General features: G+C 35.9%; 1 protein-coding gene across 8 annotated transcripts in view; it reads right to left on the reverse strand.

Moving 5' to 3' along the window:
- Window positions 1-20,808, reverse strand: part of WDR17 (WD repeat domain 17) — a 101,202-nt gene that overhangs the window by 40,162 nt on the left and 40,232 nt on the right. For all 8 annotated transcript variants that reach the window (XM_082715837.1, XM_082715836.1, XM_082715831.1 and 5 more), the window contains 6 exons: window positions 18,139-18,322; window positions 13,423-13,653; window positions 7,450-7,701; window positions 6,480-6,602; window positions 4,294-4,478; window positions 1,723-1,891 (listed from right to left, as the gene is read on the reverse strand). In XM_082715837.1, the coding sequence (XP_082571963.1) occupies window positions 1,723-1,891; window positions 4,294-4,478; window positions 6,480-6,602; window positions 7,450-7,701; window positions 13,423-13,653; window positions 18,139-18,322 (1,144 nt within the window). The remainder of the gene's footprint in view (window positions 1-1,722; window positions 1,892-4,293; window positions 4,479-6,479; window positions 6,603-7,449; window positions 7,702-13,422; window positions 13,654-18,138; window positions 18,323-20,808) is intronic.

Consider the following 20,808-nt stretch of genomic DNA (forward strand, 5'->3'; position numbering starts at 1 on the left):
GCATTCCAGAGAGTGAACTAATGCGTTAGGTAAGATCAGGTTCTGTGTTATGAATCAGAACAACGATTTTGACAGTTGCACTTTCTATTTAAGTTTTAGGTGTGAGGCTGAGCTAACCCTGTGGAGGAAGAACTGTTCCACGAGGAGCTGCCATAGCACCATGTCTCTGTGCCACCAGCCGGGGGCCCCGCACGCAGAAGCATACATATGGCACTGAGCGGGAGCCCAGGCCCAAGTCGGCCTGTGTAGACCTCGCTTCCGCCAGCATTCACGAGGCACGTAAACTGGGGAAGTTACTGAGCCTCTCAGACCCTCTTAAATAAATGTTGGTAAGCACAAAACGTCAAATGGGGATGACTATGAAGAAGGCAGCAGGTAAGAAACCTAATTAGCTCTTTTTGTGCCTCACTTCTTAGTGAAGTAACTTTTTTTTTTCAATTGGCCTTGTATCCAAGATGGCACTAAGTATATTCTGCTTACAGAAACAACTACTGTCAGAGTAAGAGTTGGAAGTAAAACCTTCTTCTGGGATCTTCTGCTCATTGGGGGGAATAAGGGATAAATAAAACAGCACTAGCCTCCTAACCTTTTTTGTATCATGGACCTTTCTGAAAATCTGACTCCTATGATAATCTTTGACAGACACAGGCACGTACACATATAGGTTAAAACTTTCATGCATAAAATCCAAGAGATTCCCAGCATCCCTAAAAACATCTAAAACCCTTGACAGCCCATAAATTCAAGACTAAAAATCTCTGTGCACAAGGAGATAATCTAAAAAATAAGTTATATCCTGGTTATAGGTGGGTTTAAATATGTTACCACTACGACAAGTAAGAAAAGCATTCTATATATTTTATAAAGTGAAAAATTCATTTGGGTGTGCAAAATGGGATAGAGAAATAATGTTTTGGAAAAAAAACTGTCAGGTTTCAAGGACATCTTTTCTCTCCTTTATGTACAGGAAGGTATAAAGGAAGCATTTTTCTGAGATCAAACAAAAGGCCCTATTCTGGCACAGAAGTTCTTCAATGTTGCAGTGGTGGGATTTTTATCAAATTATATGGTCAACATTGAATGTGATTTTATAGAATCATTTATATTTAAAAACAGATGTTAGGGGTGCCTGGGTGACTCAGTGAGTTAAAGCCTCTGCCTTTCGGCTCAGGTCATGATCTCAGGGTCCTGGGATCAAGCCCTGCATCAGGCTCCCTTCTCAGCAGGGAGTCTGCTTCCCCCTCTCTCTCTGCCTGCCTCTCTGCCTACTTGTGATTTCTGTCAAATAAATAAATAAAATCTTAAAAATAAATAAATAAAAACAGATGTTATCAGGGAAAGATATACATTATTTTTTTTAAAAATTTCACGTATTTGATTCATATGAAAATTAAGGAAAACTTTTATCACATAAAATCTGTTACACCTTGAAAGGCATAGCTATACAAATGCAGCTAAAATTAGATGGTCAAGATCATCCTTACTGACTGTGGCTTTTGTATATGATTATGTCATAAAGAAAGGTCCAGAAATCAAAGTGCCTGCATGGGGCAGTTTATTCAAAACCCCCACAAAAACTGAACCAACATATATATTGGTACTAATTTGTCCCTACAATTATTTGAAGCAAGGTGGCACTGAGAGAAGGATATAATTCAAATGAAAACAAAAGTTAGGAGAGTCATTTAACTGCATTCTTGATTTTAATAAAACACTTCTTACCTGGGGCCCATGATAGGGAGTAAATAACCCCTTCATTACCCGGGGAGGTGTACACAGCTGTTAGTGTGTTTATGTCCCAGACTTTTATAGTGCCATCAAAAGAAGCTGTTGCTAGAAGATTGGGATCATCAGGGTTGAATTTGCAGTCAAAGATCGTTTCCACATGTCCCTAGGAACGTGGCATAGAGAAGTCACAACTACTGAGGAAGATTCGTGTTATTAAAAACAACAGTGAATAATCAAGTTGACATATGTACTACAGTTTTCAAATATTTACACAAAATATATTATACATACATATATATATGTAAGTACAAAATGAGAATCACTGTTGTGGCTGAATGTTCTCTATGCTGTTATTTTACTCTTTCGTACAGACCTAGATTTTATTCAACCATAATGCCTCCAATCTGCAACTAAATACAAAGGTGTTAAAAAACAAAAGAATGCAAAACATATCTTTTCTGATTATCATATACATGATACTGTCCTAGAAATGTATAAAACAATGAACTAGTGATAGCTATTATGTCCTTCTGGAAGTGTGATAGAAGACTAAGATGAAATTAAAACTACAGATCCTTAAATGCAAACCTTCTCTTTTTTATACCAATGACATACTCCAAAAGAACTTCATGATTTTGGCAGAAATAAAAAGGATCCAGCATAATCTTGATTTTTAATTAGTCTTGTTCAAAATTTTCTAACAACCCTTATTCTTCGAAAATTATTAGGGAAAAAGATCACTATGTCCTCTGGCTGGCAGGCATTATTAAAGTGAGAACAAGCCACTGAAATAATTTATAATCAAGGAATATTTTAGTTTTTAATGAGAACTATCAAAAAAATCAGTTTTCTAAATAAAATATTTTAACATGAAGATACACAGTCAACAGAAATGCTACTGAACTTAGATTGCATGATTTCTCCTTTGCTAATACAAGTTTTTATAGATTTAAATGTATTCTTATATTTTTCTCTCTTCCTTTTCATACATTTTTGGGAAAGTAAATGGTAATTTGAAGAACAGGAAGAGTTGACCATACTGGAAACAAGTTTACATAAAAAAATGACATGGAAAGGGAATAATCTAGAGGATATCTGCAAAAGGAATATTTAAAAATAACTAAGCTACATAATGTTATAAGATTTTTTTGGCCATATTTCAATTTTTTCACTCGAGGACAAAATTAAATTTGTCCTAAAGTGATAGATACAATATTACTTTCTTTCCCTCAATTTCTTTACCTGGGTGATTATAGCTCTAGATTCCTTTTCTAAGTTTCTCCTCAGAAAAACAACCAACATAAAAAAGTTTTTTAAATGTCTAAATGAGGGGGCGCCTGGGTGGCTCAGTGGGTAAAGCCGCTGCCTTCGGCTCAGGTCATGATCTCAAGGTCCTGGGATCGAGTCCCGCATCGGGCTCTCTGCTCAGCAGGGAGCCTGCTTCCTCCTCTCTCTCTGCCTGCCTCTCTGCCTACTTGTGATCTCTCTCTGTCAAATAAATAAATAAAAAATCTTAAAAAAAAAAAAATGTCTTGGGATGCCTGGGTGGCTCAGTTGGTTAAGCAGCTGCCTTCGGCTCAGGTCATGATCCCAGCGTCCTGGAATCGAGTCCCACATCGGGCTCCTTGCTGAGCAGGGAGCCTGCTTCTCCCTCTGCCTCTGCCTGCCATTCTGTCTGCCTGTGCTCGCTCTCCCCCCACCTCTGATAAATAAATAAAATCTTTAAAAAAAAAATGTCTAGATGAGACTAGTGCAGACCTGTAGAAAGTAAGAAGGCATTTTTATGCACTATGAAATGGGATTTAAAGAAGCGGATTCTTGACAAATCGCAATTACAACACAATATACATTATTACATGCCTTCATTTGTTCACAAATTCATTCATTCAACAAAACTGAATAAAGTCTTGCTATGTGCTGGGCATTACTGAGGGAGTTTAAGTATACATAGAACAAAACCAGTCAAAAATGCGAGTCCTCAGCGAGGATGTACTCTTATTTTATATGGAGGCTTAAAGAGCACAAGAACAAATGTTCACAGAATCCTAGAATGATTGTATTGATTTGATAACAGCAAAATTCTTAGAAGTCTTAGAAATCTCAGGAAACACTGAACCCAACCTTGTTCATTTCACAGATAGGAACAATAAAGTTTGGAGTGACTGGTACAGATGGACTTGTCCTTCCTCCTGAAAGAATACTTATTTTTTGTTTTGCTTCCAAAATATAGTACTGCAGTGTAATTTTCCAATACTATATGAAGGACCAACGGGGCGTACACAAGAATGGGAACACTACCAACCATGCAGAATAATCACAATAAGCTAAATAAACATCAATATTGAAAGAAGTTTAATGCTTAAAATTTTAAGAATTGTCCTAGTTTTGTCATCTCTCATTCTACATGTAATTCTAAAATGTTTCAGCCAACCAAGATAAAGTCCTAACGTACAACTCTGTATGAAAATAACGTAAACAGTCATAGCATGTAAGTAAAAGAAAACATCAAGAGCTAACACAAAATAAGTGTGGTGTATAAAAGTAGGAATGGGTTGACAAACATACCAAGTCCCTAAGGAAATCCCATTTCTTGGCTCCCAAGTCATAAAGTCCAACTCCACCATCCAAGAAACAGCACACTGCATGCCCGGGGGGAAGAGAAAATGCCTGATTCTGTGTCAAAGTCGGCTGTGGAACTGCTTCGCTTGTTGAGGACATATAATGATTTTTAGTTGGAGACTGGGCTAAAACTAAAAAAGAAAATATAGACAAGTCAATATTTACACCAACAGCTTCCCACAAACTGGAATGAAACCACGGGGTCTAATTTGTAAAAAGGCCCCTGCTTTCTTTTATCCAGAATTTATGTCAGCAAACCATGAGGCAAGAACCATTTTCCGCCACAGAAGTGCTTCTGCAGCACTGCCAAAAATTATACATATGGGTACATAAAAGTGGATGTTATTTTGAAGAGATGTATAAAAATGCAGGTGCAGCAAAATGGGTGGAAATTACTGAGTGAGGAACCACAACATGTTGTGACTATTTGATTTCTTATCGCCCCATAAATGAAACGGCAGCATCATTATTTTTTAATTAGAATTTTTTCAAAATGCTGACTAATGACTTACTTCCCCTCTACACATACAAACATGCATGAGAATGTTTTTATTTCAAAGCTAATAACTCTCTTCCACTAATTTCCAATCCAATGAAAATAATTCTTTTCGAAGTTCTTTATAATTCACTGTAGTTTAGCACCCAAATTAAGAATCACAACTGTCTGACATACATTTGCATCTCAATTTTCCCCTCTTCTTCCTCAGGTTTATTTTCGCTGTTCATTCACTTCCATGTCTCAATTTTAAATTATATAAATGTCTCTCTGTATGTTCTTTACCTCATTTTTTGTCTTCTTTCAAGAAGTTTTTCCTTAGAACATGAATATTCTCTTGCAAACATAATTCAAAATAATGAGACTGCTGGAAATGATCAGGCTAATCTATATTAATTATATAGTGGAATATAGATAAATATTTCCCAATAAATTCTCTTTTTGGTCCAAATATTATAAAGTCTTCTTTGCTGCACTCATTTGGATAATACTCATTTCTCAGAATCTGAGAATGACAGTAGATCCAAACTAGCATAAACTACTAATAACAAAAGAGGCATTTGGTTCAATAAAATATTGCTGACAGCTTCATTAAAATTAATATGTTCGGTGGCCAGTTCTTCTAATATTTTAGAATGGGTTGTGTTGATACCTTTTATGTACCTATGTATCTGTAATTTATTTATTTATTTATTATTATTATTTTTTAAGATTTTATTTATTTATTTGGCAGAGAGGCAGGCAGAGAGAAAGGGGGAAGCAGGCTCCCTGCTGAGCAAAGAGCCCAATGCGGGGCTCATCCCAGGACCCTGAGATCATGACCCGAGCCAAAGGCAGAGGCTTAACCCACTGAGCCACCCAGGTGCCCCTGTACTTTTTTAAAGGATTTGATGAGTATGTCTACATCTAAAATTTTTCATTTTCACATCATTTTTCTTATTCCACACTTTCTGTTACTTTAAAAAATTGGGAGGAAAAAACCAAGATGTCTAATAATAGGTAGCCTGAAAGGATTTGCTTAATAATGACAAGATTGGTATGTGCTTCTTTATATTTTTGGTTTTTCCTCTAATGAATCGGGGCTACTCTTATAATAAGAAAGAAAATATGAAAGAAGACAATATGTCATATTTCAGTCATCCCATGATAACAACTAAACAAAGAAACTAGTAACTTAAAAAAATACAGGATATATTAACAGTATGCTAGCGTCCAGCATATTACTTCTCTGGCCCTACCCCAGTGTAGGGTAGAAAAGGAGGCTTATCTTATCTTACAGGATAAGATATTATCTTAATATCTCCATTTATTAGCATTTTAAAAATGTAACCTGGCTCTAAATATTTTCAAATCAGTAATATTAGATATCGTGTGGCCTTGATCATTCCTTTAGTACACATACTGTCAAAGGCTAATTTTAAAAATCTGGTTCTCAGTAACATATAGTATTTGGTACTGTTTATTTTCCTTTTTCTTTCCACATTTTTATCTAATTTCCAGTAGGTTAACTTACAATGTAAATTTATTTTTTTATTATATTCATGTGATATGTTTATATCATTATATCGATCATTTTATTCAATAGCAATAAATCCAACATCTTAAAATACTGAATTTTGATGATATTTTTACTTACATTTTTTTCTTGGAGGAGAATTAAGCACATGTAAGCAGTGAAACCCTGTTTTCTTTAATTTAAAATTATCAATAGGCGTTGTTCTTGAAACATTCCAAATGCGCAAAACACCCACTTGAGAATCTAGCCAGATCAAGAAAAAAGCATTATGTTAACTAGTTTTATTTGAAACATAAAATGCCCAGAATAAAAGTAGTAACAAAAACTTAAACTTGCAACATTTGTAGTTTACAGACATTCTTGAAACAATAATGTACAATAACCCAAAGAAACAGATGAAATGCTATTCGTCCTTTTAATGTTTGGCTTATTTTGCTTTTTTCTGTTCCAGATCCTTCCCTAGGGTGAAAGACTGCCTGTTTTGGCAGCTTCCCCTATAAAGGTCATCAGAGTCTGATCTCAAAAAAAGCACCCCATTGACACACCTGCTCTAGGAAAGCCAGCTACAAAGAACTCTCCACCTCTAACAGTAAATAATATTTTGTCTTTTGAAATGTATGTAAACTGCTCCCTTGCTCACCTGCAACCAAGACTGCCTGATATACCAAAGACCAATTAGAAAGCTCCCTCACTTCCTCCAAATCCCACCTATTACGTAGAAGTTACTTTGGGAGACTTTCTGGCAGTTCCTCCAGTGATTAAACAGAGTCACCATAAGACTCAGTGACTATACTCCTACAACACAACGATAAATGTAAACACAAACACATGGCACATGTCGCACATACAGAATACATTCCAATTTATAAGCAGAAACCTGGAAAATTGAGCCTTCATTTCATATTTGTCTTTATGTTAACGACATACAGTATAAATAAAAGTAAAGTAAGCATTTACTATAATAAATGATAACATTAGGATATTAATACATTTTATACAAAATTAACCAAAAAAAAAAAGAATATAATTTCCCTGACTCAGTTAGAGAATATACATATATTTAAAACTTTGGGTAACAGGGTAAACTTACCCCCAGTTACAAACATCCCAGGAGCACTGGGAACCCAGGCCAAGCACTGCACAGAAGCTGCTGCACTGGGAAAATTAAATGTTGTTATGCAATAAAGTGATTCTGAATCTAGCAGGCGAATTCCAAAATGCAAATTAGCCACAAGGAGATAATCAGTAGACAGTGGGTCCCATTCCACAGCTGTCACTGGGTCCTCTTCATCTGTCCCTTCAAGAGATTCAGGTCTCAGAACATGTTTCTGACTTTTATTACCTAATAAAATATAAAGAAAAAGATTTTAAACAAAATGCTCAAAAGAAAATCAACAACTGAGATCATACTAATTTCCTCTTTAACAGCTCTGGTCTCCGAGAGTACTGGGAACAGAGATCTGGCCTTGGTGTGCAGAGGCCCTAACAGACACGGGAGTGCAGGGAACGAGAGGAAAGTCAGACCAAACTGCCCTGCTCTGGCCACCTCCGGTGCCCTGAAAGTTTCTTCTATTTGGTACTGAAATGCCAAAAGAAAAAGAAGAGATAGACAATGCCCATGATCCTGTCATCTACTACAGTTCCTGTGGGGACAGGAAGGACTCACTAACCAAAAGGGACCCTGTGCTGTGTTTAGAACCACAGACTTGGCCGCCGGCTGCCCGGGTGCACAGTCTTGTGCCACCACCGACGAGCTCTGTGCTCTTGGACAAGACATGGACTCTGAGGGCTCAGTGTTTTATTTGTTTACTGGAGAACATAACAATACTTAGCTCGTGGAGTTTTGTAAGAGAGGGAGTTAGTCACTTCGGGGGCTAAGTGCAGTGAGTGGGACCCGTGAGAAGCAGCGTATCAGTCCTTCCAGTCCCCCCCATGCATCGCCGCGTCTGTCATAACCAGCGCTCGCTCCTGGCAACCAGCACGAACGAGGCAGCCAGAAGAACAGGGACGTAAAACATGCGGAATTAAATGAAGCAAAGGATTATCCAACAATCCTCTTGCTCCTTCCAAATGTAGACACCACTGGCAACGGGGAGAGAAAGGCCTCTGCTGGTGCAGCACGCGGGCTCCCGAGAGCCGCCTCCCGCTCCCAGAGGAAAGGCGGCGAACCAACGGCGTTCAGAGACCACGGTCTTCGCAGAACCAGCTCCCCGAGTATTATAGACGCGGCCAGACGTGTTTACTAAACAAAAACCCAACTGACGGATACCACAGCTCGTTCTGCAGTATCACCATTACATAGTGTTTTTCAACATGTCAGAGAATAAAAGCAGAAAAAAAAATCAATTTCCTTGGCCATATAAGCTATTTGTAAAATGAACTGAAAACCTTACAGTTTCTGTGTTGGGATTAAATTTCTCAGAATACATTATTCTTTATGATGTTAAGCTCACATTTTATTTACAATTTTTGCATATAAGGGCGCCTGGGTGGCTCAGTGGGTTAAAGCCTCTGCCTTTGGCTCAGGTCATGATCTCTCTGCTCAGCAGGGAACCTGCTTCCCTACTTGTGATCCCTGTCTGTCAAAAAAATAAATAAAATCTTTAAAAAAAAAAGAATTTTTGCATATAAGACCATAGAAGCTATGTGTGATATTTCCTTTATTTGGTTTTAACAAATTTTTGCAATCATCATCAACCTGAGTTTTAGTATAACATATCAGTCTAGGTAAAGTATTCCTTCAGCGAGTAAGGACAGAGAATGGATAAAGGCAGAACTTATTTTTTTTCATGTTCACATTTGTCCAGTTTTATGATGACATCTTATGACTTGAATATTTAGGAAGATTGAGCTAAAATTATTAATATACAAAACCTATGAAGAAAATTTATGTGTTATTAAAGACTGAAACAAACTAAGAATCATCCTGATTTAAAAATTAAAACAAACTCAGGTGAGTGAGTTTATGAAAAATATTCCAGAATGTGAAAAAAATCAAAATAACAGTAACACAAACGTGGAAAAATCTGCAATGCAAATGCTATGGTATCCAAATCATGTTGCTTGAAAGCCCGTGCTTGGTAAAAATGATTATAAATTACTGTCCTGTTTTCTCTTCTGTCTAGTACCAACATTTTTATTATAAAAAATAGAAAACTAAGTCTATAAAATTTTACAGCCAGCCATTAAAACAGCTGATAATACTTTCATTATTTAATATACTTTGTTTATTTTTATTTATATTCTATTTTATTATACAAATATCAGGCAACTTGTGTTATCAGATAAGGACGAAGCATTTGAGAAGAGTAAGTCAATAAGAAGGTAAGTACATAATTTCGGTATAAAAAACAAAAACCATGTGTGTCTTCAGTCAGTTAAGGTCTGCCTTCGGCTCAGGTCATGATCCCACAGTCCTGGGATCGAACCCCATGTTGGGCTCCTGCTCAGTGGGAAACCTGCTTCTTCCTCTCCCTCTGCCTGCCTCTCCCCCTGCTTGTGTTCTCTGTCAAATAAATAAAATCTTATAAAAACAAAAACCAGGACAAGGGAAAATTGGAGTTTAAAAATGAGATAATAAAGTAGTGTATAATCCACATAGCTGTTCAAATTTTTATTTTGAAATTGGTGGCCAAAGCAAAGAGGAAAAAGTCTTAAAAGGTTACATAACTCATGGCGTCCATAGGATAATAATAAAATAAAAAGACCAAAAAAAAAAAAAAATGTATTCAGGAGAAGCACAACTTTTCCCAGAACTGAGACCAGAAAACTTGTGTGTTTTCAGAAAGGGAACACAGTATTACACAGGGAATATGTCATCAACATTTCTAAAATAAAACCAAGCAAATTAGATTAATGCACATCCTTGGAATAACACCAAAGTCAATTCAATGAAAACATTTCTATTATGAAGATAAAAAAAATTCTGATGACCTAGCCTTGTCCAAAACTATAATTTAAAATAGCTAGAGCAGTTTTCTAATGTTTTTGGCTCTAGAGTCCTCTGTTTACTGTGAAGTTTTACATGAAAATCCAATACATAAATACAGAATAAAGTGGTTTTCAGACTGAAAGGGAGGAGGCATAAAAGCTAGCTCCATGAATATTTCCTTTTCCTTCCAAAAGAGATAAAGACCCGACAGTAGAGAGCTTGAGGGCTTAGTCTCCTGCAAGAAGCTGGAAGACATAAATTCTTCCTTGTTATTAGAGATAGAACAATCTGTTGTGCCAGTAAGTCCTTAAGAATGTAAAGGTGACCACTCTTTAGGAAAAGTAAAAAGCGTAACAATTATCGGTATAATGCTAATAGTCTCAAAGCTTCAAGCCGCAATACAGAATTGAGCATCAGAATAAAAAGTAGTATTTCCTTCATGACCCATTAGCTCATGTACACACAAAAGGAAAATACACAGAAGATTATACCTTCCCTAATGTTTTGCACATATCCACTGCTAAACATCCTATGGAATAAATGAGGTCAACAACTCTGTATGGGGTTGTTATGGGTTGAATTTGTGTCCCCCCAAAAGATGTAGAGGTCGCAACCTCCAAGGATTTGTGAATGTGACTTTATTTGGAAACAGGGTATTTGCAGATGATAAATTGAGATGAGTCATTGGGGTGAACCATTATCCAACGTGACTGTGTCCTTTTAAAGAGGAGAAATTCGGACACAGCACTGCAAGCACACAAGGAGAACGCCATGTGAAGCCTGATGCCGGGCTGCTACGAGCTACGGAACGACCAGAAGCTAAGACAGAGCCCTGGAACGAAGGCTTCCCTGGTGTCTCTACAGGGCCTTGCCTTGCTGACACCTTGACCTCCTATCTCGGGGCTCTACAACTGCAAGACAATGCATTTGTTGATCTAAGCCACCCAGAGTGTGGGACTCTGTTAGGGTAAGCCCTAGCACATGAATCCATGGGTAGATCCAGAAAAATAATACTTGACGATATGGGAGATATGGGTACAGATGCACAAATTACTTCATTTAATAACTGAAGGTGAGTTGTGGCAGAATGATGGCCTCTTCTGGAAGTCATGGGTCAGATGTTGAAATATTATACATTCCACCCTGACCTAAACCCACAAAAGGGAGACACAAAGTGCAAAGGACGTCTTTATGCCTCCCTATCCTTTCAACTGCAGAATAAGCATACAGTGTCTCAATGTTTTATATCTTAGAGATATAATACAAAGTCTCAGAATGTCTTAGGACTTAATACGTTCAAAAATACCTAATTAGAAAAAGTACCTAATAAAGATATATTAATAATAATAAAGCAAGAAAAGAAAGCCTTAAGTCAGTGAAAAAGAGATGGTCAAAATGACAAGTTACAAAATGTGAATAATATCTAGAATGAAATGTGGGCCAAAGTGCGTGCACACTCCTCCTTATCCTCTCTAGAGCTCAACAGCACCAGGTTCCTCAAAAACAAAGTACTGCCATCCTCATGAAGTCTCTGGGTACGGGCTCGCTGGGGGAGTGGTGGGGAGGCCCTACTGAGATCTGGTTACACCCCCAGAACGCAATCGCGAGGAGGAACCACACAGCACACGGCCATCCTGACTTTCCCTAAATTACCTCCCTGGGACCAAAGAAGACCGCAGGAAATCAAGAGCCCAGGAGGGAAAAGAAGTGGCGTGCACCAGATCCAAACAGAGAAAGTCTGTGAATGAGGTCACTGAACCCTGAGCCTAATGACCAACTCTCAAACAGAATTTTCTCCCAACGCAGAGGACAAAACAGATAGCGTGGAGGTGTCTGAGACAACAAATCCAAAAGTAGCAAAAAACAAGCACAGACCTGTCCCCCCTCCAACTGAAAACAGATAAAAGCCTCCCCAAGTTACATTAGTATGACCAGAAGGAAGACGAGGATATGCACAAAGAGCAGAGGGGAGGTGGTGAAGACAGACATGCATATTTATTGTCATCTTGCTTTAAGAGGTAAAACAGCAGATCCCGTTTGAATTGTGTTTGAGATAATGGCCCCCAAATAGCAATGTTTTATATATCATTTTTTAACATTAGGAAGATTTCTTTAGGAAATATTTATTCAAATTTTCAGGATTTCTTCTTTTCAATTTTAATTTCTTTTTTCTTCTCTTAGTTTCAGATAAATTAGATGTAACACATTTTTTAAAAGTAGCGATCTTATTCCTAAAAAGCACTTTTATCCGTCTATCTGGCGAGTCCGGAGTCCCATACACCAACAGCAATGCCAGATGGCAAAAAACATGTTTCTCAAAGGGTAACCATACTACTTTTGCGTGGAGAGCTATCCAGGTAATTTTCAGATTTTCCCATTACACACTTTATCATTGTTTAAATTGGAAAAAATAAACATAAATTAGCTTCTCAGACCCCTTCATTCAGCTAGATTAATTAATTAGCTAATGGGGGGATCGAAAGATTTATTGTTCCTTTCTACCTCAAGTTCAAAGTCTTTGCTAAGGACCTACGGGCATCACATTGGTATTTTAGAAGCAGATGGGAAAATATTTTTGAGTTGTATTAGTAAGCCATCATATTCTGTTGAATGTCCTTACTCATTCAGGCCATTTTCTTAGTAAATGTATAGAAATAAACAATTGACTTTAAAAAGTAAAATAATGGGGCAAATGACTGTATTTGGGTTAACTCGAAGCACAATCTACACGGTTGAGTTAAATATATTACAATAAAAGTGACTTCTTGTGGGGCACCTGGGTGGCTCAGTGGGTTAAACCCCTCTGCCTTCAGCTCAGGTCATGACCCCAGGATCGTGGGATGGAGCCCTGCATCAGGCTCTCTGCTTGGCACGGAGCCTGTTTCCCCCTTCTCTCTGCCTGCCTCTCTACCTACTTGTGATCTCTGTCTGTCAAATAAATAAATAAAATCTTTAAAAAAAAAAAGTGAATTCTTAGTGCTGGATATTATTTGTAGAACTATTATTTTAAAATTAAAATACTGTGAACCTTAAAAATAATAAAATAAAATACTCTGAACCTTGGCTGTATGCTACGTAAACAAGAAATTACATAAGGTAAGAAAAAGAAACTTGACTAAATTAAATTCTTACCTGGTTGAAAAATTGATAGGCTTCCATCAATATGACCAAATACAATCTTTCCCTTTTTCTGGGTATGCCATCTGAATACACAGACATCAGACAAGAAGCTGTGAGCTTCCTTGTGCACAGTCACTCCACTCTCTGGGCCTGAGATGGTCCAGATGAACAGGGGGCCTCTGTGGGAAACAAAGGCCACGGCATCACCTGCGTTCCAGCACCAGCTGAGAGAGGCAGGCGTCCCTAGGAGAAATGAAATACAGACATGCATAGAGACATGAGGAAGAAGAGTGTACCATTAAATAGTATTCCTACTGTATACTTCTAGAACAACTTAAAATACAAGACTAGGCTTGTTATTAAGAAAAAATATTACCACCTTCTTAGTTGGGAGTCAGACTTATAAAGTGATCCTAACAAGTACAAGCAACATAGGCAGGGTGTTTCCATAATGAAAGGAAAACCCCTGTTGGGTTTGAAACTACCCAAACTCCCGTTGGGTTTGAAACTACTCATATTATAATATGCTTCATATATATAGACATTTATGGAGTTTTTTTCTTTCAGAAACTACATATTAAAGCAATGAATTCTTACTGAGTTTTTGTGTGGACTTGCTGTAGGCACTCTAGGTATATAAGTTAATAAGGGATAAAATTCCTGTTTTAAAGGATCTTAAATATAAGATACAAATATAATATCTTGGGAAGATAAGGATTACATAAATTAAAAGTTAAATGCAACTATAGGGATTTAGTAATAAAATTAATGCTGCAATCTATGTCTTATCAGGGTTTAGATTCAAATCTTAGTACTGCTTAGATGAACACAAGTAACTTTACCTCTTAAATCTGTCTTCTCATCTATAAAATGCAGATAAATAAAAATAGCTGTATACCTATTCCACATGAATAAGAGAAATATAATAATGCATGTAAAAGACCCTTTTAAGCTATAAAAGAAATACAAAAGTTAATTGTATTCCCCTCTCTATTACTGTGATCAAATAAATCATATATAAAATAAGTATTCTGATAAATTTCTAACTCAAGACAGAGATTATGAACCTCCCAACACAGATACTTTACAAATGCATCCGAATCAGCAAACTGAATAAGCACATCAGATCATATGGAATTAGGACCCAGGAATCTATTTGTAACAAGGTTTTCCAGGGGTGCCTGGGTGGCTCAGGCGGTTAAGCCTCTGCCTTTGGCTCAGGTCATGATCCCGGGCTCCTGGGATCGAGTCCTGCATCGGGCTCCCTATTCAGCGGGGAGCCTGCTTCTCCCTCTTCTCCTCTCTCTGCTTGTGCACATGCTCTCTGTCAAATAAATAAATATTTTAAAAAACAACAACAAGGTTTTCCAAATGATTGTGACGTATAGAAAAGTCTGTGAACTGTTGGGCAACTGTCCTGGAAAGAAGCTGGATTTGGATTATACTTTGAGGAAGCAGTAGAGTTTAATGGATGGGATAAGTAGTATTTCCCAGGAAGAGGAAATGATATAAAAAAAGACACAGTTTTAATTTGTTCATTGACAGTAAATTCAATTTATGTTCTTAATGTTCCAAGAGGCAGAAACCAGAAGCCTAACTCCTAGTTCAGGGCCTGACATAAAACGGTAACTCCATAAATATTTACAGAAGGAATGGATAAGTCCATGAAAAAGGCCAATAAAAAGCTGATGTGGTTTTAGACTACATTAACAGAAGTCGAATTTCCCAATAAGGGATGAGACACTCTGAATGGGTCAAACCACCATCAAACACTTGAAGAATGCCTCTGGAACATGGGCTCTCTGAATGCGTGTTTCCAGAGAGACAGCAAGGAAGAGAAGGAACTAGAAACAATGTCATATAGGTAAAACAGAAAAGACTTCTATAATGGCTCATTATTTGTAAGTACTTCTAAGAACTCTGTAAAATATTAACTCATTTAATTCTTCCCAAAATAGTCTAAGACGGTTAGGTAGTACTATTATCCATTGGTTTCGGTTTTGTTTTTTTTTCTGAAAGGATATTATCAAGTGCGATATTTTTCAACCTCATGATAATTTTAACATTTTACATTTAAACAAACTAATACTTGTTTTAAGTAAAATTTTTATTACTGTGGAAAACAGAATGATGAAGTAAAAAATACAGAGGCAGTTTCAAATTCTAATATTGATTTTTTAAAGTTTGACTAAATGCAAATGTCTACTTTGCTTAAGCCAGATTCTGAAAAAAAGAGTCTAAGACATTTCAAAGGGAATTACTTACAATGAAAATAACCCAAATATTCATAATTTTTTTGCGCAAATAAAGCTTTCAACTTTCAAATTAAGATATTTAGAAATAGCATGAGGAACTTATTATGAAGAAAATTTTCAGAACAAAAGAGAATATGCATAAGGAAAGGAAAAATATATAAAAGTGATCAAAACTGTTACCACAATGATATAATTCTAAAAATGCAATTGAAAAGCTTTTTATTTTAGGACTTAGCTATCTTTTTAAATATAAATTCAATTAGCCAAGGTACAGTACATCATTAGTTTTTTATATAATGTTCAATGATTCAGCTAATGAAAAGTCTTATTTAATTGTATGCTCAGTGGCAAAAAAGCTATGGTGCACAAAGCTAATGAATAAAAAAACTCTTCCATCATGAAAAGAGGTGATGCACATAGCGTTTTATGACAAATCAGTGGGTACACAAGGTGATAATACAATACTATACTGTCTAAGCTGTACCTATGCATAACATTTAGGAAATGTTATTCTGCAGTTATAATCAAGTATAGATTTTGTGTGACAACCTTGTAAGAACGATGACATCAGGTAGCATTCAAGGAGTATTTTTCACATAAAGATTAAAATTATTTTCACATAAAGTTGAATATAAAGTATTGAGAAAATGCACTCTTGCCCAATAAAAACAATACTGGAAAAACCTGTAGGATTTGTGATTGGTAGAGAAACAGGACTGACCAAAAAAACATGAAAAATCTACTGAGACTTCTGACTGAGGCTATAAATTGCTGTTTTTATCTACCACAAAGCCTTATACTAAAAGTATTATGGCTTTTTCTCATTGATGCATTAAAAATCTTAAGGAAAACTGTTCCTTTAATGGAGGCTCACTGAATAGAGTTGATTTTTAAAAAATTTTGCTCTGGGATGCCTGGGTGGCTCAGTTGGTTGGACGACTACCTTCGGCTCAGGTCAAGATCCCGGGGTTCCGGATCAAGTCCCGCATAGGGCTCCCAGCTCCACAGGGAGTCTGCTTCTCTCTCTGACCTTCTCCTCACTCACGCTCTCTCTCACTGTCTCTCTCTCAAATAAATAAATAAAATCTTTTAAAAAAATTTTTTGCTCTGAGATTGGAGCAAACTGCACATTATCTAATACTAAAGCTCAGGGGTTGTTGCAAATGAAAATAAGCAGCAGGTTATATGAGCTTGGGAATGAGAGTCACATTTTTCTAGCTGAAAAATTAACCTTGTTTGGCAAATATTTTTTTAATGGAAGTTATATAACAAAACTGGTTTATTTTACTGGTATTTTCAATATTCCTAATGACCTAAATTTGAAAAGACAAGGAAAAAGAAATACACTAAGTATGCTGAACATATCCAAAGGTTCCAAAAGGCATTATTATTATCTTGGAAGCAAGAGTTCCTCCCATACAATTGCCTATGAATTCTCAATATTGTTGCTACACACTGAAAAGAAGATTATAAAGAAACTGAACAAAATAAAATTAGTGAGACGGTCAAGTTTCAGTTTTCTGTCTCAAAGCTATAACCAGTAATTGTTAGAGAAACAACTGGACATGGAAAACACGTCCAGCAGTAGCTCTCAAAATCATAATTAATAACTGAGACACCCTTGGTGTTTAAAAAGTGATTGAGGGCGCCTGGGTGGCTCAGTGGGTTAAGCCGCTGCCTTCGGCTCAGGTCATGATCTCAGGGTCCTGGGATCGAGGCCCGCATCGGGCTCTCTGCTCAGCAGGGAGCCTGCTTCCCTCTCTCTCTCTCTCTCTGCCTGCCTCTCCATCTACTTGTGATTTCTCTCTGTCAAATAAATAAATAAAATCTTTAAAAAATAAAAATAAAAAAATAAAAAGTGATTGAATTATTGTGACATCTAACAGAGAAAAATGATAACTTCATCATTATCATGGGATAAGATGTTAGCTAGAAATAATATCATAATATTCAATTCACTAAGACCTACTTGTGTGAATTAGGACTTTCTATCTTGACCCAATTAAAAATAAAGGAAAGAAACCAGCTCAGCAGGGCACTGATTACATGTGTAACACTGTCCTTGTATGTTTCAGATTGGAATACAGTAATGAAGAGGCTAGACTTATTGTCCCATTAAGAAAATCTCACCAGTTATTATTTTTATATTTATTTTGGGAATTTTTGTTATATTTACATATTAATTAAATCATTTGGTATTGATCATTTTTCAAGGATCATTGTGTTAAGTATAAAATATTTCATGAAATTTTGTTTGTTTTTATACATATGTACAATGAGTCATGATATAAAATTTCTTCCACAGATTTCTTACATAAATTAGCACTAGAAAGTTTGAAAAGCAGTTTAAACAGTTTCAAACTAGAAAGTTTGAAAAGCTTAGTTTAAAACCTGAGCTAATTTAAATAAAGTATTTTGCTTATTAAAATAAAAATATTTCATTTAGTAAAATAAAACCCAGTTACAAATATACCTTTTGTATTGTCGAGCTTAGCCAAGACTTTTTGTTCTGCAACATTCCAAATGATCACTAAATTATCGGTACTGCCACTTGCAAACACATCAGGGTTATGTGGGCACCAAGAGATAGCTGTGATTGTTTTTTTATGTTCAGACATAATTGCGTGAAGTTTGAATTCATTATAACGGTGATCCAACTAAAAAAAATATATAAATAAGACATTTCAGTGCTTCTTTTTAGATAACACACTTCTCATTAATAATCACATTAATTTTAAAAAGCTACATACATGAAAATTAGTATACCTAATAACATGCATGGTATGAACACATTCCAAGCCTTGGTTTGCTTTCAAGTGTTAAGTGTATTTAATCAAAAGAAAGAAATCATTTCTTAAAATTTTTATTTTAGTTCCAGTCAGCTGATACAGTGTACAATAGAGTGACCGACACTTCCACACATTAGCAGGGCTCATCACCAGCGTCCTCTGTAACCTCCACACCTAGTTCCCCCTTCCCTCCACCCTTCCCCATCAGTTTATTCTCTATAATTAAAAGTCTGTTTCTTGATTTGTCTCTCCCTCTCTTATTTTTTCCCTTTGCTTGTTTTGTTTTCTAACTTCCACATAGGAGTGAGATCATTTTGGTGCTTGTCTTTCTCTGATTGACTGATTACACTTAGCGTCATACTCTCCAGCTCCATCCATGTTGCTGCAAATGGCAAGTTTCATTCTTTGTTATGGCTGAGCAATATTCCATTTATATGCCGTCCACTTCTTCGTCCATTCGTCAGTCTGTGGACGCTTGGGCTGCTTCCACAGTTTAGGTGTTATAAATAATGCTGCTACAATCATGAGAGTGCATACGGCCCTCTGAATTAGTGTGCTTGTATTCTTTGGGTAAATACCTACTGGCGTGATTTCTGGATCATAGGGTGGTTCTATCTTTAACTTTTTAAGGAACCTCCATACTGTTTTCCACAGTGGCTATACCAGTTTGCACTCCCACCAACTGTGCATGAGGGTTCCTTTCTCTCCACATTCTTGCCAACATCTTTTGTTTCTTGTGCTTTTATTTTTGTGTTTGTATTTTTTTTTTCTTGTGCTTAGCCATTCTGGCAGGTGTGAGGTGAGATGTCCTTGTAGTTTTGTAGTTTGATTTGCATTTCCTTAATAAGTGATGATTAGCAGAAAAAAATCTGCTATTGTTTACCACAAAAGCCACTTTGAAATTTTGCTATAACAAATAATGCTGTAGCGAACATCTCTGCATATAAAATTTTGACTAACAACCTAATTATTTCCTAAGGTTTCCCTTCTATAATTTCTATATTTCTTACTACTTGAACTTCAACTATTCCTGAACAATGTCAGATGAAAATATTGTCAAGAAGAACCAAGTACAAGTGGAGTTTTGCAGTTACAATCATCTTAAGTTGGCTTGTTTAAATATATTTAAGTACATTTTCTGTACATTTAGGAATAGGTTTGTAAGGAATAGGTTTGTAAGTTTTAAGTCATTCAGTGATTTATCTGTGGTAAATACTGTGAATGTGTCTAATGTATCTAACAGAAGAACTGCTACATAAGTTAGAAATTCAGTGGAAGAGTCTATAAATACAGTAAGAACATTAAGAAGCTTTACTATACAAATTATCCAAGTAGTATCTTAAGCACAATATATATACATATGGGGAATAATTTATTAATACATTCCTATTATATTTACAGTTCAGTATGATGAGTCTATACCATTACATTCAGCTGCACCATAAATTATTTTTAGAGTAGTTAATATATTATCGCATCACAATTCAATGGTCAAAGAGAAAATTCTTATGGCATTTACAAGTATCATTTAATAGTTCAGACAGATGTGATAAAACGTCAGTATTATTATACAATGTGTGACAAACTATCAGACTCTGACTGTACATTGACCCTAGGTATGATTTAATAAATATTCCCTTTAAAAATAACCTTAATATTTTATATTTATGTAGCATAATTTTCAAAGCATTTCAATTTAGACAATAACATTTAAAACAATACTGATTAACATAAGTTGAATATTAATGTCACCATTTAATATAAATGTAATTGTATATTTGCATACTTTGAAACAAGTTTTTACAGGGAACTCTGTAATGAACTGTCACCTGAGTTTGTTTTAATTTTTAAATCAGGATGATTCTTAGTTTGTTTCAGTCTTTAATAACACATAAATTTTCTTCATAGGTTTTGTATATTAATAATTTTAGCTCAATCTTCCTAAATATTCAAGTCATAAAATGTCATCATAAAACTGGACAAATGTGAACATGAAAAAAAATAAGTTCTGCCTTTATCCATTCTCTGTCCTTACTCGCTGAAGGAATACTTTACCTAGACTGATATGTTATACTAAAACTCAGGTTGATTACTTGGTGTTCCTATAGTCTTGAATAATAGACTACATAAAATCTCAGTATTTTATTATTTAACTAGTTTATAGAGTAATGCTATTTTTTCTTCAATTTTCAATAAACTACACTATTGGTAATTAAAAAGATTTTTATTCCAGAATAACGAATCATTTTTTTCTCTTCACTGAAATGCACTGTTGTTTCAAAACAACAACAAAAAATGTATCATTCAAAAAATATTTAATGAGTATCTTAAATTCCAGAGAGCACAGAGTAACT

This window comes from Mustela nivalis, assembly GCF_964662115.1.
Source record: "Mustela nivalis genome assembly, chromosome: 20".
NCBI classification, from domain to species: domain Eukaryota; kingdom Metazoa; phylum Chordata; class Mammalia; order Carnivora; family Mustelidae; genus Mustela; species Mustela nivalis.